The following is a 19,433-nucleotide window of genomic DNA, read 5'->3' as shown; positions in this document are numbered from 1 at the left end:
CAGCATTTTACGTTTACATATTACATATAACTTTTACTGTAATTATCTTAACAATAACATGAGTCATTAATTGTCTCTAGGGAATGTATGATTAATGATGTCGTGTATTTCAAGCTAGCAGTGCTGTAAACTAAACTAGCAGACAAGGGGTGCCACAAACTTTATCCGACTGGGCCCGAAGGGCCAAAACTGAAACGTAATAGCGGCCAATGACCTAAAGCAAGCAGCTATGGAACTGTTTTATATTGTCAAGATTCAAAACGGTCCTACGGTCCCAAGTTCCCATTGACTGACCTTCTGTGCAAAGTGTCACTCTGTCGCAATGCTCAGATTATGAAAAAAAAAATCATAATTAGGGATCCTACACATTTAAAGAGCATTTTTACCTCACCAAAAATTTAACATCTGGTAGGTAACATTATAGTAGGTCAACTTAGGTCGGCCCTGAACTAGACTTTAGCCAAAGCTTCACTCAGCTGATGATTCTTTTCTTTTTTTTACACATGATAATGAAGGTAGAAAGAACTATCATGATATTGCAAGTATATTCAAAAATAAGTGCTTGATAAGGCTATTGTAACAATAACAATACATTTAACTTATACAGCGCTTTTCAAAATACTCAAAGACGTTTCACAAAAGAAACCAACAAAAACACTGAAACTATCCAAGTTACTAGACTGGTCTACATCCAGTCACACTGATGTATGATGTATGCAATTCTCTATAGTTAAAGTGAACACTCCTTTACTCTTCTTATTCTTACAGAATATATGTAAATGCTCTATATTTAGTCCAACACCAAAAATGACAATCTGTACGGGTAGACTAAAACCACAATGTGAATGTAAATGAGATGATTAGGGTTAACAGTGAGGTATGCCTGACTCAGTACAGTGCTTTCTCCCATCCACGACCTTCATATCTAAAAATGAATGAAAACTAAATAGGGGAAATGTGAGAACATGGCATTACATTAAAATGGGTTTATGTACTCCGCAGCATCCTAGACTAGTGTGACAATAACAGAGAAACAAATGCTGAATTACACCCTAGGCACTTAAGAAATTATTATGCATTAAAACACAAGAATCAATCACAAAGACAGAAGCCAACAACTCTTGCAGAAGTTTTTTTTGTTTTAATTTTCAATTTTTAGTTTGAGGCCAACAGTTTGTTTTTACAAAAATAATAAAAAGAAATTAAGTGTTATTTCCATACTGTAGAAAGAGTTGCATGACGAAGCCCCGGGGATAGCTGGGCAGAGGCATTGCATAATTAGCAAAAAAGGACATCAACACAAGTAAAAACAACAGATTCAAGTAAAAAGTCATGTAAATCACAATGCGATCACAATAAAGCCTGGTGGCAATTCTTGGAAATTAAGACTCTTGCTGGGTTTCAACACTTGGTCAGAGGAGTCAAACTGTACCTATGGGTCCAGTCCCTTTGAGACATTAATAGACAACAAGTTGCTCAGTGAGACTTAGAGAATGATGTTGCCTTTAAAAATTCAAGTTTGGTTTGAAATGTAAGGGAAATTGTAACCAAAGTATGAAATTCTTCATGATGAGCCTGCAGCATCAGGCATGACATCTTCAGTGGATGTACTGTGATGAACACGGACGCCCGCCTTTTGTTCAGTTTAACTCCCCTGCTCTACATAAAGCCTGTTCAAATATATTAATTTACTTTCTTATCGCTGGTGCTATCACTGGCAGCTGTGTCATAATGGCACTTCTCCACACATCGCCTTGGAAACCATCCCCTTACACGGTCTCCCCCTGAAATGCGAAACAAAGAAACAGACATTATAACACATTTTTGTTGCAGTGAATTTACAAAATCACTTCAAGCCACAGAGGTAGCATCTCATTTCACCTATTATCTGCTCCTCGCTCAAAACTTTGTCCCCATACATCCACCATCTAAGGAGAAAAAAAACAGTAATTAAAAATCTAAATCAAATTAAAAATTTACTAAAAACATGGAAGATGTGATACGTCTGGATCGCTGTTGTTTTAGTTCTGACTGAATTAACTCACTTGGTGCCACGGGTGGCCAGAATGGTTTCCCCCTTGTTGAGGGGGATCCTGGGTTCCTCAGTGCAGGGGGTTCTGAAAAAGGTTTGGAGGCCTTTGCTCAGCGGACAGCAAGCTCCGTTATAGTCCTCCACTGCCCGGTACTGGACCTGCTGGCCGAGTCATACAAAATATCTGGTTATTCTACTGCTCTGGCCAATTCAAATTCATACAAGATACAGGAATTTATTTACAAATTCTGACTTGTTTTATAAAATAAAGTACAACTTGAAGAAAATGACAGAGCTGGAAGAAAATACTAGGTCACAAATATCCTAGCTTGTGTAGCCTGTAGGCTGTCCTACATGAAAATCAGCACCACATTGATGTCACAACAAGGATTTGGCAGGTACTTACACTTCTCACTCGTTTGTCAGCTTTCTGCTTCAGTTGCTCAATCTGTTTAAAGAGAAATAAGACAGTTAAAGTCACTACCTTTCGAAAATCAAGAGTAGGACTGCGTTTATACATTCTACAAAAAAGTTAATATATCATGTCATTTTGGATTTATACACATCCCCCAACTCAATCAAACTGAACCTACAGTTAAGGTGTGCTGGTGACACTTGGGATGGACTGGCCATTCAAGGCCATCACCCTTGGGCGTCCCTGACCACGTGAAGACTTGCTTGAAGTTCAGCCAGCGGCTGCCGAGGTCGTACGGGAAGATGAAGTCCTCCCCTGTTTGGTAGTGCTGTATTCTGTCTTTGGCCTGGTGGACACAAAAGACACAAAGAGTGGTAGTGTGTGTATGTGTGTCAAAGGGATCAGGTGGGGTGGTGTCAAGTTTCTGTAATCTGCGCACTGTATTGTACTGACAGATGATCCTGGAGCTTGTGTGCATCAGTTATAAAAGTTTAATTAAAAGACCTTTGGAAATGAAATGTTGAGAACATGTTAAAAACTATTAAAAATTATTCAATATTGTGAACAAAAATATGCATTTGGACATCTTATGATACTGTTTGGAGATCAAACAATAAAAAAAAATACAAACTATATCGTAAATTATATTAGCACCACAAAATGTCATTACAGAACAAACTGATTGGAAATCGGAGACATCCTGACCTTTTCCTCGATCCAGGACTCGATAGAGGTCTTATTTCGTATGATGACTTTCATCTGAGGAAAGGAGAGAGCTTTTCATTATCAGTTCACTTGTATTTTCTTGAATAAATAACGCATCACGGATTTTACTGGAAATTCAGACAGCCAGACCTCAAAGTTTGCTTAACCCTTTTGGGCATGGAAAAATCTCAGAATGCATTTTATTACAACAGCTGTAATTTCAGCTGTTTCAGTTGTTTTTTTGTGCTGTGTTCTGTGTCTTCACCGTGTACCATGTTTACAGATTAATTCTTACCGTGTTTGGAATTAAATTAAATAATAGGGATGAGATGTGAATTTGTAGAACCAGGCTGCATTTTTACATACCTAAAATAATACTGTGTTAATGAGGTATAGGATCATCATTTAAATACCTGTCATAATATACTGATTGGGTGAGATAGCCACGAGCTGTTTCACAAACAACTCTTTTTTTTCGAATGAAAACTCCGCTTTCAGGTTTTCTGGCTGTGCAAGGTTAATCCAACAATGATCATGGTTAATGTCATATTTCATCGCCAACAGCTTCTGTAAATTGTACACTCCAATAAAAACCTTACCTGTATGATGAAAAGCATGCCAACGGCAATAGTGGTGCCCAGTGCCAAGCCTAAGGCAAAGAGTGTGGCAGCAAAGGCGGGAACACTGAAGGGCATGAGGGGCTGGAACTGACGCACAGCACTCATGTCAATCTTCACCGTGCTCCAGCCAAATGATATCTGCAGCGAGGGGAAAAGAAAACAGCTTGACATTTGTGATAACATCAGTGTGAAATGTTAAAACGTTGGGTAAGGAGAGTACTCACCCTCTCATACAGCTGCGTGTACATGGTCATAATGAAGATGATGGCAGCGTGTGAGCAGCCCAGTGGAGCCAGCAGCAGGAAGCTGGTGAAGTAGGCGTGGTTCAGGTGGCCGCAACAGTTGTTGATCCAAGGGCAGTGGTGGTCCATCTTCATCACACACCTGGGGGAGGGGAGGCATTTAAAAAAAAAAAAAAAATTGATCAACATTGCAGGTATATGATGTTTATCTATTTAACACCACATAAATAGATGGTGTGCAGGACTTTAGCTGCACGGACACCTGGTAACAGCCAGTGATTTTCTAGTTAGAGTAGCTCTCTGTGCACAGTTACTTTCTCACACAGATAAGAGAACACACACTCTCACTTTGGTAAATGTTGCTACCTGTTACACTTGCGACAATGGTGAGATCTGGGGGCCTTGTACCCTTGGCACACTCTGCAGTACTGTAGGTACTGGGTATCCTGTTGATTCTCCTGTTTCAGGACAAACCAATTAGTCACAACACTTGATGCAACATCTTTCTTATGATTAAATGGTTTCACTCTACGTTACATCTTCACTTGATAATTTATAGACAAAAACCAGTGATTCACCAATATCATATCCCCTTCCCTAATTAAGATGACTTACTGGTTTCCATCCAAGGGGGATGTATCCAGGTCCAACAAACATTGCGTTGAAGTAGTTGTAGAGAATGAGGACAGTCCAGTTGAGGAGCATGATGAAGTTAATGCTGCCACCTGTAGTGTCTAGCGGCCAGTACCAGATAATGGAGTCCAGAATTGCCATGGTGGAGCATATAGCAATGACAGACAAGGCTATGACTGGACCCCAGTGGCACAATCTTCGAACCTCATGGAGGTTCTCAAATGTCACGAGGGTGGACAGGAAGTTCATTTTGTCGCCGCAAAGTTAGCGCTAGTATTTTGGCCGTTCAGTTCCTGAAATGATTGAATGAGCTTCAATGTGTTACTTTTTTTCCTATGCTATCTTGCAAAGTCAGCGGCAGAGACGGCGCACATATTTTTTCTCGTCTTCTGATTACCCAGCAACTGGCCTGGTCCCAGGTCACTGGGGCTCTCGGTGTCCCATTCTTCCTTGTACCGGCAAAGAGCAGCATCCTCTCCTGCCAATCTTCGGGACACACTATCCTTGTGACAGACTCAAATTCCCCATCTGTGAGACAAAAAGTGAGAGAAATTTTAAACCATCAGAATCGGGGCTGCTACACACCATAACACATTCTTTGGTAAAATACTGACCGTCAAGTGAAACGCATTCTCATTTTTAAGCAGTTATATCAGCCAACTCACTATTGCAGTTATGTATGGTACAAGTAAGTACAAATACTAAAACTAGTGGCCATGCTTATTGTAGTTTTCATGCACACCAATGTAAAACTAATGCAGCCACAGCCCTGTAATAAATCAAATCATCATGAAGTCAGTAGTTTGTGATGCTGCTGAATTGTATCTAATTAATCAACATTAATTTTAACCTCAATGACATAAATGTGGTGACCATAATATCAGAATGTATGTTATATTTCTCCCACTTTAACCTCTACTATATTATTTTTCACCCTGGCTTTCACGCCTTGGTCATCCATACCATATGGTACTGGGGACCTGTCAAACATACCCAACTTTAACATGAAGTCAGTGGCCCTAAACTAAAGTAAGCATACTTAACGTGAAAAACCTGTGACTCACTGGTTGCACAGCCGTGACATTTACTCAACAGCGACCCAACTAATTAGCTCAAGCCACCAAGCTAGCTAATTCACGTCAAGAAAACACTGCATTGGAACAATATAAGCAAACAAAAGCATTGTCCATCGTATTCAAAAGCCGGAAAAGTTACATCTTTGATAAATACTAAATACATGATTATGCTTTTGGAAAAAAAACAAAAAAAAAAACCGATTCGTTTTAGCACAAGGGCTAACGTTACAGCAGTTAGCCAGTTAGCTACATCGTTCGCCAGCTTGACAATGGTACCGTACTATCAGGCTACGCTAGTGCCACAAAGGGGATAATACAGCTAGCATATGAAAGATGTGACGAACGCTTACCGCTACACGTATACACACAGTTTTTATGAATGAGGGAAAAAACTGTCACTTTAAATTACCAACCTGGCCACTTCCTTGGTTTTTTTCTTGATTTTCTTCTGTGTACATACAGGGAGGAACCTTCCTCATGGTGTTTCAGGAAGGATTACCCTCCACTTGTTGTGAACAGTTTGTGATTTAAAATAATGTGAATGACCTCACCACATCAGAAAAAAAAATAGGGGGAAAAAATGCTTGTTTACATTCCGCACAAATAAACGTGACTGACGTTTTATTCCCACTAGCTGAAACATTTATTGTCGGAAAAATAAAAAAGAATTCCGGTTCCTTGCCGAGCACATTATGACGCGACTCAAGGAAGGAACTCCATTCGAGCCTTGTTTTTATTATTCTGTGCTAACTGTCAACCAGAAAGCCACCTGTTTTAAACCTAAACGTCAAAATGTCTTCAGACTTTGAAGCCTACGAGCAGGACTTTGGGACACTTACGGCAGAAGTAACCAACAAAATTGGCAAAATTCCCAAATTAAGTGGAGGTAAGAGTTAATTGTATTAGCTGACATCGATAAGCTGAAGTTAGCTATCGGTTAGCTGACATTTCTCAGCTGAGAGGGCTAGCTAACGGTAACAAATTTAGCCTGCAGCCCTTGTCGTGTTGGTATTTCATCAAATTCTGTTTTCTGGTAATTTATCGCATTAAATGGTGAAACGCAGCTCGAACGTGTTCTTGGCGCTTGTGTAAACGTATTACTGAATGGTTTAATAGCTTGGCTTGTGTGATGGTTCTGGCCAGTGTGAAAATGTGTAACACTGAGCCTAACTGGCAAATAACATCTCATGTTTTACATTAGTTAAGGTACAAAGGGTACACCCAACACGGCACTAGGAAACTGAAGTTTGGAATGGTCATGTTTCATGTAGCCTATCCAAAAGAAATTGACATTCATGGCATAGAGCAGTGAGCTCGGTCATCTTACAACAGCAGGGCAGAGCTGTGTTTGGAGTTCAGACTTGCGTGTGTTTGGCATGAAACCTGTAATGTAGGTCAGGTGTATTTTAGAGATCGTAAAGCCCACTGATGCCACGTGATAGTGATTCAGGCCTGTGTAAATAAAGTTAATTTGATTTAATTTACTGGTCATGGCAAATTGTCAGTAGATGTGAATGAGTCTGTTCATGTGTTATTTTTTTGCAATAGACTGCCTTCTGCCCAATACATTCCAGAAGAGGTTATAAGTCATATGACTGAAATGTTATAAATGTGTTTAAAAGTAGGTGGAATATGTCAGAATATGTCCACCATCAGACAGACTAGGTGAAAACAATACAAGCTGCACTAGAGTGGATGGGAATGATTGGAACTGAGTTATAGTGATCTGCAACTTGAAACAAATGAGGGCCAAGGGCATAAAGTACTTCCTACTTTCTACTTTCCTAGTACCAGCACACTTGTTTAGACAATATTTCAGAATCCGGTTCTGATTTTATTTGAACTGCACACCTGTAATGTTTCGTTGCTGTATCTTGTGTGGTTGTGACACTACCTGTCCACTGACAGACATATAAACACCTGGCAAAATACTCAAATTCACCTCTGTGTTAGTTCCCATTACCACAGGTGGCTCAATGACCACATTTTGCCATTATGACACAAGCAGACTCACAAACTGAAAACAATTCCAGCCAATGCTGCCGTGGCTGAAAGGATAAATGATATTACTGAAAAATATTTTTCAGTCAAATTACCATTCAATTGTTATTGAACGAGATTATCTGTTCAGTGTTAGTCGCATTAAATTAAACTTATTCCATAGTCACATGGCCGCCAGACACAAATGTTTCAGGATGTGTAATATTTGCTAGATTTAATTAATTAATGTTCATGATGAAAGTGCGTTCCAACCAGAGCATTGTTTATTAACTGTCATTGGTAACTTTTTAGTTCACAGTAAGTTGATTAAGACAATACATAGAGGAAAGAAGTTGCAGTGACATGGTCAAACTTATTTAAAAAAAAAAAACCTTTTGACTAAACAACACACTGTGAAGGTCAGTCTGATAATGGATAGGCACAACACGCATTATACATTTCCCTACAGTGTGTCTCTCAGTCTGGACTGAAGTACCTGTAAAACCCAGCCTGTTATCTTTTCAAAATTGTGTTCCTATTATTCTGAAACTTGATTACAACAACAACTACTGTATTGGAGTGTGTACTTCCTGCGCTTGTGAAGACAATGAAAGCAGTTTGGCTTTATATTATATGCTCTGTTTATTGGTTATATTTTTCCGGATGCCAATAAATAGCTGAATATTTACATTTTCTAATACTCTGCTGATATCTTTTCATGCTGATATATATCATGCATCCCCAAAATTTTATCGATGTGATTGCATCACAACTGTGTAAAAATCAAAACTTTCTTGGTGTGCAGTTGAGATAAAAATGAAGGGCAAGTTAGAAGATCGATGTCTAAGACATTAGGTTAAACTAGATATGGTCTTGCGATGCGACCATGCCAGCTGTGATTTCAAATTGCTGTGTATGGTTTAAAGGATGGATGACAAGAAAGAAGTAGGTATGGAGAAACAGGTTTTATTTTCCATGAACGATTTAGTGGTTCATTGGATTGATTTAGGGTTGCAGCTGGTGTGATCATATTGTGAGTGCCTAGCTAGATTCTAATCTTGTTTATTAAGCACACTGTAATGGTAGACTTTTCCATAGACAATATGTTCTTACTTTCAAACACATGACTCCTTTTCACTGCTACATTTATAGAGCGTTACAGACAGACATCATTACCGAGACATCATTCTGCCAGTATCATACAGCTGTGCACACAGTAGCCTTTTTGTTCTCTTGAGTGTGAAGACCTGTCCTTATTTACACAGACTAAACACCGTTTACTGCATTGCATGCTATACATTTGAGCTGCTATTGGAAGTGGAGGTAGAATAGTAAATATGTATGTGTGTACAAATACAAAACAAAAAGAATGATGCTCTGCACAGCATATATCCAAAATAATAATAAAAAAAAACTTTTATTGAAGCCTCAAAAAATCATTCAGGTGTCCCTCATCAGGAATGATGTTGAGATACAAAAAACATTTCAAAACAAAAATAATTGCGCACTGAGTGTTTTGAGATCATCATTTCAAATTGTCCCAGGGTATTGACAGTGTAAATCTTGGGAATGTTGCGCGGTGCACAAAACCTGAAGGCAGGTGGCGTTTTCAGTGTTAAATTTTTGCAGTGTATGCACAAATTCAAAAGGTATGATAAATATATACATGAATAAGCATGAATATTGTATAATGAACTACTGTCAATTTGTGGTGCTGGCTAAATTGTATTGTCCCCAACGAGTTGATTTCTGATAGTTTGATTTCGATTTTTCCTGCTAAAAACTGTTTCCAACCCCTACTTGGAACGTTTGTCTCCATCTCTGGACTCAGACTCGCTCATTGGTTTTTTCAAAGGCCACAGGCTCTCACAAAAACCTCGCCTGACTGAATATTTCTGGTTCGGAATTGGCATCTTTGAAGATTCATGGCAGCCCATTCCACAGTGTAATTCCACATTGCTTCCTCTCGCCATCTGTTGACTGTGTCAGAGTAAGCCCATATGAATATGCACAAAGCCAGGAAACACATTACAACCATAAGTAGTTGTTCAATGTCTTCTGCCACCAACAGAATAGTTTACAGTTGAATTTCACTTCCCTTCCTTCTCATTAAGGGTTTTCTTCTCTCCTTTCTTAATTCCCTTTGGCTCTTCTTCCTGAAGTGGCTGATTTCTTCCCGCAGTTTGACAGCCCTCTATTTAATAGATTAATATAGCTCCAGACAAAGGCCTTTTGTCGTAGCTGTTGTTGTATTTCTCTATTTCACATGTGCACAATTGCTGATAATGGCCAGGGCATGTGGAAAAACTGTCCTTGGCTGTCTTCATTCATGTAACAATCAAATGAATGCGTGTTTGTATATTTACGTGGTACCATCCCCCAAAACCTACGGTTCAAGAAATATTAGAATAAGAATACAATGAAATGTTAGGTCTTCGTCCATGAAACACAAATTTAATTTTGTTTTCCACATTTGAGTGTTTATGGCAAGAGATGGCCTGTCAGTCATTGCAGCTCCAATCTGGAACATTTTTCTCAAGAAAAAAAAGAATAGTTGCCCAGCCTTGCTTCTTCTTTATTTGCTTTACTATTGTGTACAAATCTCCTCATCCGCCTGTCAGCAGGGCTGTAGTCTTGGTAAATATCCATACATATTTCACAGCCCTACAGCTCGAGCCTGAGTTTGAGAAAGAAAGCACCATCTCACCTTCCAGTGAATTGCCCCTGGCTGTTTACTGTGTAGGTTGTGGGGTTGGACACAGGTTTTAAAAATGAATTTGAGGACTGGCAAAAGGTAATGTTGGCCCATGGTGCTTGAAAAATGAAGATCTTGGCTTGTTTTTTTTGTGTGTTTTTTTTTTATTGCAATCCCACAGCTGATAGCTCTGTGATTTGAAGTTGTGTTTTTTCTGTACTTTATTTTTCTGTTTTATAGTACTATAAACTCAAGGTCATTCAGTCACATTGGATAACACAAAACACAGCACATAAGGAGTTGTTAGTCACACAATGGTCTACTGTCATTCACACATACTTTTGTCACTTATGATATACTATTGACAGAAGGTACACATTTCTATATTCCACAAAGCTGTAGCAAAAAACAAATAAGCCAAAAGTAAATAACACCAACCCACGAACACCCAGCCCAGTTAACATTGTGTTTGTGCTTTATATTTTGAAGAAATATAGAAGTAAGGCCAGACAGAGAACCAGAGGCATAAGATCAAGTATCATGTCAGCCGAGACAATAAAAACAAGTGACGGAAAGATAGCGTGACAAACAAAGACAGTGTGCAGATAAAAGTCTAACAATTTTTTTTTTCAATTCAGGTTTTGTAATGTAAAATGAAAGGTTGCCATTTGAAGGTGAAACACTCATTAGAGCCTCTGATTGTGAACTGTATGTTTTAAAGACTGAAGAAATACATAACATCTTTTATCCAAAGGAAAGGACAGTGAAAAAAGATTTCCAGGCTAGGAGTATCCTCTGCCATGCCAAAAGTGTAGGAAATGCTTATACGTTCACTTTCAGTGGACAATATTCTTCCACAATGCATTGTACATAGGAAATGGAGGAGCTGTTCACAGCTGGAAACAGTTTAAACAACGCATAACATCTTGTCTTTGTCAGCTTTAATTGGCAGTGACATTCCAAAGCAGTTTGACGTCTGTTTTCACACATATTGAATCATCCCGTCCGAATAAAATGCTAGCAGTAGTATTATGTTTTTTTTGTATACTTGCTGCTTAATTAGTTAACTAAGCCGATTAGTGTTTAGTATACTGTAAAGAATTATTACTATATTATTACTATATTGAGTGAAAATTGGACATGCACAGGCTGTTATGGGTTACTGAGTTACTAAGAACTGGTCCATCATTCATCTTATTACTAACACCTGTGCTGTTCCTAATATAACAGTGAAAATGTCTGTTGTGCAAAGGGCTTGACCATTTCTGCAATATTCCATTCTTTATTGAGTGGATTTTGGATATTAACAATCGCAACCCAAGTTTAGTAAGTCTTTGCTCCTGTAAATTTTGTATTAGAGCTGCGACCTATATATAGTATGCTATACTTTTCTTTTGAAGATTAACTAAATAATCATGCAAAGTGAAAATTGAAACCGATATTTTGTCCAATATAGACATATTTTTTGCAAGACACTTGGAATAAAGACATATGACTTATATTTTACAGTTTAACAAAAAGCTTTATTGTCCTAACAGACACTAATACACAGAAACATTACTAGGAATTTAAGGAATTTAAGAAATTTAAGGGATTTATTCCACATTATCATCTCTAATAAAAGGATACTTATATGTATTTGATAGACCAATATCCGGCGATACTCTCTGCCAACTGCTATCTTGGTGAGACATTTCTTAAAATGGTTTATTTTGTCTGACACAGCCATAAAAAAAAAATCAGTCACAAGAACATGATTCAGAGAAAAACAAGCAAATTCAAACCTTTTGATTTTTTTTTTTTTTTTGATGAGCTTTAATAATGATTTGGTCATCAATCTGTGAATAAAATCGAATCCAAATGAAATGAACACATTTTATTTTTTTCATGTACGTCCAAGTTTTGTTCCAATCTCTCCCTTTTAAAAAAAAAGTTGCGTTAATGATGCCTTTTTAAAACATTTAATGGTGTTTGATCACTAAACTACCCCACCGGACCTGGTTCACTTTCACTTGCCAAAGAGCTAATTTCAGAACAAAGGCCAGTTCTTCCCTGCACAGAAATTAAGTGGCAATGTTGCTGGCTGCTTTAAATAACGATGGCATGTACTGTATGTTTACATGCTTCTCGGGAACTCTCGCAAGTCGTAATGAGTTTCAATGGGTAATGTGGAAGAGCAGCCACGGGGTGAGGTGCAGAACGGTGCGTTAGTCATTTTGAGTGGGACTCATACTTCTGGCAAGTGAGCAAAGCTGACACCTCCCTTCCCTTTGAGTTGGCACGAGGTGTCTCACTGCTCCTCAACAGAAACCAACAAAGGCCTCATAGACGCCAATAACTAAGAGACATCAAATGTTGGCTCGTCGTGTAGAGAGAATGTGTAAATATATCTTCAAATGTGTCCTCGTGTGTTGTTTTCTCCCAGTCTCTTTCTTTCTCTCTCCCCCTCTCTTCCCCCGTTGCGGGGGAGTTAGGCTGTTGTCATGAAGCGCTGTTACTCTGTCGACTGATCAATATGTTTCTGTTTTTTTCCCTTTCAGAGGAGAAGACACAGCTGGTTCTAAATGTCGACAAACAGCTTGAAGAAGTCAGAGAGTTGGTATGTCTTTGATCAGTAATTTTCTCCTCTTCCCATTTCCTAAATAATGAATTTGTGCAAAGAGGGAGGGGACAATTTTCACTGGCACCAGACAACGGCACCTGTATTATCCTGGTGGTGACATGACATGCAGACACGCACGTGGCGGAAAGGAGGCTTCCTCCTCACATGATTACTTTCCAGTAATCTGCTTTTAAGTGACACCCCTATGACACATTTCAAGCCATTATCTTGAGGTGGGAGTCTTCATGTTGCTGCTTTAAAAATGAGCAAAGTCACCTGACAGAGACAAATTGTTGTCGCAGTTGTCTTGTTATGTCACAGTGATTAGTTTCCTCCAAATCCGCCATGCAGAGACCTGTCTAGCCACGCATCAAATGTACTTTTACTTCATTCACTGTGACATTGTTGGGCCTGTGCATGTCTCCGCAATGAAGGGGCCCTCGTATTTGATTGTGTATTTATTTACAGAACAGCATTCGTCTGTCGCATCTTTTACCACAGCTGAGTGACGTGAGCGGGAGGCATTTTCCTTTTACAATCAACATTGGAACATCTTAAAGTTAATGCTGCTGAAGTTAGTCATTTCATAAAGTTTAAGATTCTCAGAGTTGTCACAGTTTCTATCTTGAGCGGCTTTGTGTCATAGACAATAACCTTTTCTGAGACTTGGCAATACATTTACAGAAATACACAGAAAGTAAGAGATAAGTGATCATTCGAGGATAGGGAGGCCTAGATTTTTTTTGCATCTGTTCAAGAGTGCTGTAAAAGTGATAAACATTGTAATGTTAATATGGATTTTTATTGGGGAAGTTCAGATGAACATGTGAAATGTGTGTTAAATTAACTGCTAACTGCGGCTTTTAGCTGGAGCAAATGGACCTGGAGGTGCGGGAGATCCCTATCCAGAGCCGAGCCATGTACAACAGCAGGCTGAAGAGCTACAAGCAGGAGGTGGAGAAGCTCGAGAAGGACTTTGTAAGTACACAAACTCCTTCCTAAGTCTTGTTAATGGTTATTTAAATATATGTACAATATATATATACATTATCAACGTTTAGCAAATGTGACTTTAAAGACCTGTGTGTATAACATAATGTACTAAGAAGTTGTCACTTTCTCAAATACGCACATTTGTTGTTTGCACCTTCAACCAAACTCTCTGTCTCTCTAAAGCACACACACGCACACACACACTCACAAACCCGCGCTGAAGCTCACTGGTGCATCCACCGAGGTTAATTCCAAGTTTGTATTTGAACTTGCGAAGCACTGTCTATTGAGAACGGGTTATGTGTGTTTGTGTTGTTGTTGCTGCAGAATCTGGCCTTGTTTAGTAATTCATAAATCACTGTATGTCTTGACTTGATCTCTAGCCTCTATCAAAGCTTAATGAACAGCCCATTCCTGTGGGTCCCTTGCTTTAAGTCCATATTGTTGGCTCCCAATATTGCTCAAGGTATTTCACTTAATCAATAATATGACCAAAATGAGCAATAACTTAATGTAACTCCATCACTTTCTTGTTTTTTTCCTTCCCATTGTGGCTTTAACTATTACCCTAAGTTCCAGAAGTATCTTTAATTCATTGTTGTATTCAAATATGTATCTTTAATGATATCTTTATTTGTCTGTTTTTGTTTTCTGTTGTCAAGTTTGTTTTGTTGCTGCTCACAACACAATAATAAACCCATGGTGTAAATGCAACTGACCTTGAGCAGCCGAGCAGACGAGTCCTTCCACAAATCAAAAATGATGTGGAATAAATCCACAACCACAGAATGGGTTGGAAAAATAAACACTGACTCACACTGGACGTTTAAGAACCTTAAAATTAATACACAGAAGGCTGACCTGGGATCGGTTCAACATTTAACCTTCTCTTCAGTGAAGCTCTGATACCTTTTAATAGTTTTTTGCAAAAACAAACTTTTCTCAAAAGTGAAGGGAACTGAAGTTGTAGTGTTACTCTGTTTTTACAGCACGGACATTCATTGTTGAGAAGCTCAAACTTGATAATCATCACAAAACTGATCCTTAAAAATGCACCTTTTTTAGAGTGCTAGATTAAAATGATTGAATGAAAGTTGTGAGAATAATAGTTTAACAAAATAGAATCATCAATATGTGAATAACTTGATATTTTGAAAGTTCTTATAAACAGTGTGTTGAATAATTACCTGTATCTTAACATTTTGTGTCTCACACTACGACAGTAATCTAGATGAAAACCACCTGCTTGTATTTCACTCTGGCATCTGAAATCATTAACCACAAGCTGCTTATTAAAATGTGTATTGAATCAAATTGGGGAAAATAACAATCCATCACTGTTCCAAATGCAGAACAAACAAATAAACATGCATAAACAAACCATTTGGATGGTGATACCGTGTGCTAGTGATCTGCGAGCACACCGCAGAGATGTGCAAACTGAGATCACAGAGGAGATCTCCGTGCCAAGACAGTTTACTTTCCTCGCCATGGGCATTTAATTGGCTGCTGATTAATCTTTAACTTTTCTTCTCCCCACACTTACCGTGCTTAATCATCAAGCAGTTAACACCCACTGGGGCTGATATTGGTGCTAATTTTCATTCACTGGCATTTTTAATGTCTGTCTTAGGTTTATACGCAGTAAAATCTGTTTGTTTAACCAGGAAAAAAAAGTTAGCGTTTCTGAAACTAAACCTTGCATTGGAGTGGACGATCTGGCCCCAAGATGATATCATCAATAATTTTTCATTCACGATCATTGTGTGTGTTATTGGCTTGTTCACGAATGGATCTGATAGTCAGTGAAGTTATGTGAAGTTTGGAAACAAATACAGACATTACTGCAGTCTCTATTATTTCCCTAAAATGTTTGTGGAGGCTCGAGCTTTCTCAAGTACAAAAATTTGCTGGTCCCAGCTTCTTTAACGTACAGATTTGCTGCTTTTCTTTTTCATTTATGATAGTAAATGAAGAGTCTTTGGGTCACTTTAAAGATTGTAGTTTTTTTTTTTTATTTATAAAGATTTAACTGTAAAAATAATTGACTGATTAATTGCAGCCCTAGTGAAAGCCTTTTAAGATCCATCCTAATCTAAAATCATCAGAACGCCCTTTCCCTCCTTGCATGCACAATATATAAACAGAACATGATTTTGCCCTACTTTCATATAACTGCATACTTGTGGCCTACAATGCTGAAATACAAAGCAGCAGGTAGCATTAGGACAGTCCTTGTGGATAAAGAATATTGGCCTGCATGTAGTTTTGACTCCCCCATGTTGATGGAGTCATTTTCATTTTCACACCACTGTGTGTGGTGATCCCAGTGTGCATTTAAACCAGGATCACCCACCTCACACAGTAACATCCAGTATATCTGGTCTCCTGTAAATCTGATGCAAGTGTTCAGAAGGCTAGAACTTCAGCCCCCTCAGATGTGCCTCAGATGTGCCAAATGCTATAGCTGAGCTCAGCTCTCACTTCCTGCAGGCCTGGGGAGGACATGACACTCGGCTCGAAAGGCATCTAGTGGAAAAAAAGGCAATCTCCTTTCTTTTTAATGTAAAAAGCTGCGGCTTTGTTGTGCTTTCCGCGGATATCAAGGCCTTTCCACTCCCTCACTACCCGATCTCCCCCCTCAACCCCACCCCCTACTGGCCTCCCATGGGTGTCTCCCCCCTTAACCTGCTCTCTCATCCTCCCATTCACCCGTGGTTTGAAGTCTTCCTACCACCGGTGTGCCAGCTTGAGACCTCATTCCTGCTCCCTTCCAGACAGGGCCGGAGTCGACCTCGGTAACCCAGCCATTTCATCCAGGAAGACAACTTATCAAACGGGCATCCCAAAGGTGTTTATGTGAGATGTTGCTATGTTGGCTCGGCTAACAGCTTCATTGCGATGATAGAGGGGACAGTGGGGGTCTTAAAGGTGCTGGGTTGTGGCAAAATGGGCATTGCAGCAGCTAAAGGGGATGCCAGTCTGACCATAAGAAGAGTGTGGACAATTGAAAATCCTATTTGATGACTTGTTCATGTCATGGGAAGCATGGTGGCGTGGCTCTTAGCAGCAGCTTTGATCAGGCAAGGAAGAGGCCCAACATAAGCTTAATTTAATGAAATCTATCGGGTAAACAGAGCCACCATCTTCAAAGGACCACGTTTGGTCCATCCCAGTAGGGACCATGGGGGTCTACGTCTGCTGCGTCTGTCTCAAAACCCAATCCATTTTTCCAATCTACCTCAAATTCTGTACCATTCTAATTGTAAATGTGCAATCATACCTCTGATATGAGCATGGAGAGATTGTCATAAGCTGTCACAAAGCAACATCGGCTCAGAGACTTCGAGGTTATTTTGAAACTCATGGTGGTGTCTTCTCCGCTGTCAGTATGTATTTTTAATATCAAAGCTATTCTATATTCTCACTCTTTTCAAAGCTGTTCTGTGTTGCGTTGTTTGGTCTGTTCTTGCATATGTTTAGTAAATGGGAAATATTTTTAGTCAAACGCAGATTTCAGTGAACCAACAGTTAACAACCTGTATAAATTGATTGTAAACATGATCTCATGGGTACAAAACTAAGAAACGACTAGTTATAAGTGCTTAGAGGATTTTAGCATTTTATTTTGGATACTTCTTGAAGTTTTGCATTAAATCTGCATCATGTTCTTTTACACCTACTTTTTGTAAGTACCGATTACCTCTTAATGGTGTTTCACAGAATATACAGAGTGTGTTGAGATGGATTTTGGGTCATCAGTATGCTGTGGTTGTTGAAGTCTTTGTGCAGCAGATGGCGGTGTTACTCTAAGAATTCCGTCCTACTTAAGGTATATGACAAGGACAATATTGGGCGCCAATTACTTTGCCTTTCTGATGTATGAGTGGACTTGTTATGATAAATCCTTCCACTTATTATTAAGCCTGACCTCATCCTTTATGCTTTGTAATAGAGATTGAATATAATGTTACCAAAATGTCCTTGTGGTAAAAGCCCATTTATTGCAAAGTTTCTTATAGTAGTCTGTCGTCCAACTTTATATATTCTCGGTCATTTGTCTGCGCCCAGTCATTCTTTTAAAGTAAATTAGGGAAGCCAAACAAAATATGAATGAATATGAATGCCTCTTTACAAAAGTGGAATGTCTGTTTTACATTTGCATTTAATCTGCAACTCTCACTCTTTCTATTAATCATACTGACATAAGGTATTGCTGAGAATATTTCCCCTCCTTTTTTTGTCTTTTCAACAACAAAAACCCTTCTGGTTCAACTATGAGAGGCTTTGTGTTCAAGGATCCTTGACTCCAAGGAGTCAACTGACAAGCTTTATTGATGAATACTTCCCATTTTTCTGACATTAAGTGGGAATTGGTGCCAGTAGTGGTCAAGGCAGTGTTGTTGACAGTCACTGGGTAAGGATTCATTTTCATAAGATCAATGCCCACTCAGAATAAAAAACTATTGTTGTCATAACACGCTGTTCACTATTTCATCAAGGACCACGAAGATGTCCTTCATTGCAAAGCATCAGTGTTCCTTTTGAAAAACACATAATTACATAGTCTTCATATGAGATTGGCAAATATGTCTTCACAATATACAATGCACACTATTAGATGATGAGAAAAAATACTGTTCGTGGTACGGTCACATTTTTATTCACCTGAAGTACAGTACTTTAAAAGAAGCCTATTCAGTAAAGTTGAACATTATGACTGTCATTCCTTGTCTATTACATACTGTGTCAGTTGATTTCGCCTGCCTTTTCTGATACTGAATCAACCAATTGTCACAGGGATCCAACTTACACTTCTTAGTATGTAATTGTCTATTGAGGTATTGCTTGGCAGTCACGGTCAGGTACGACGTCTGGACTGCCGTTTCCTTTAATAAAAAACCTTTAGATGGAATGCCTCCAAGTGTCCGCCCAGGGAGATAATTAATGCATTTCCAAAGAATCAGCCGACCTTGAAATATTGAACAGTTTATTTTCCAGGTATACTGAGGTGAATGGAATGAAAAAGCTGTTGGTACTGATTCCACTTTATATTTCTCGTTTAATTTAAAAAAAAAAAAAACCCTCAATATCAATTTCAAAAGTGGTATGACCTACTGGAGATATCATGAAATTTAGCTTTTAGTTGGGCCAAACCTTGCTGTGCTCAATAAAGTGGCGCATTGGACTCTCAAGAACAACTTGTGAATGATGAGAATTGTTTTGATTTGAATTATGGAAATGCGAGCAAGATCAGCGAATGATCAAATCGGATGTGTATCAAATGTGAGCACACTTCAGATGAGGCCAAGGCAAACTTCTGCAACTCATGATTTCTTAAGATGAACTTGAACTTGAACTCCTTATTTAGTCCCAAGTATTGTAATAAATAGAGTTGCTGTAGAAGAACTAATGAATGACTCTTGACTTTAAACCGTAC

The 19,433-nt window shown here is 38.8% G+C and overlaps 2 protein-coding genes across 7 annotated transcripts in view; one reads left to right on the top strand and one right to left on the bottom strand.

The window, feature by feature from the left end:
* Positions 1-1,119: 1,119 nt before the first annotated feature.
* zdhhc6 (zDHHC palmitoyltransferase 6) lies at positions 1,120-6,254 on the bottom strand. Of its 3 annotated transcripts, none has more exons than XM_030400297.1 (11): positions 6,137-6,254; positions 4,630-5,175; positions 4,381-4,472; positions 3,997-4,156; positions 3,752-3,910; positions 3,153-3,206; positions 2,626-2,793; positions 2,439-2,480; positions 2,046-2,194; positions 1,882-1,928; positions 1,120-1,784 (listed from the first exon to the last, which is right to left on the bottom strand). In XM_030400297.1, exons 2-11 carry the CDS (start codon positions 4,894-4,896, stop codon positions 1,684-1,686), a joined length of 1,239 nt encoding a protein of 412 aa, XP_030256157.1. In that variant the 5' UTR covers positions 4,897-5,175; positions 6,137-6,254; the 3' UTR covers positions 1,120-1,683. The 3 variants fall into 3 exon arrangements, with proteins under 3 accessions (XP_030256157.1, XP_030256159.1, XP_030256158.1); XM_030400299.1 differs by having other exon boundaries at positions 2,046-2,191; XM_030400298.1 differs by having other exon boundaries at positions 6,074-6,141.
* A 146-nt stretch (positions 6,255-6,400) lies between these two features.
* vti1a (vesicle transport through interaction with t-SNAREs 1A) overlaps positions 6,401-19,433 on the top strand; it is a 126,728-nt gene continuing 113,695 nt past the window's right edge. For all 4 annotated transcript variants that reach the window (XM_030400302.1, XM_030400304.1, XM_030400300.1 and 1 more), the window contains exons 1-3: positions 6,401-6,609; positions 12,939-12,997; positions 13,868-13,978. In XM_030400302.1, coding sequence (XP_030256162.1) covers positions 6,516-6,609; positions 12,939-12,997; positions 13,868-13,978 — 264 coding nt within the window. In that variant the 5' untranslated portion in view covers positions 6,401-6,515. The remainder of the gene's footprint in view (positions 6,610-12,938; positions 12,998-13,867; positions 13,979-19,433) is intronic.

The sequence above is a fragment of the Sparus aurata genome, chromosome 20, assembly GCF_900880675.1.
Source record: "Sparus aurata chromosome 20, fSpaAur1.1, whole genome shotgun sequence".
Lineage (NCBI taxonomy): Eukaryota > Metazoa > Chordata > Actinopteri > Spariformes > Sparidae > Sparus > Sparus aurata.
Note: the sequence above shows the minus strand (reverse complement) of the source record. Positions and strands in the feature narration are given on the sequence as shown.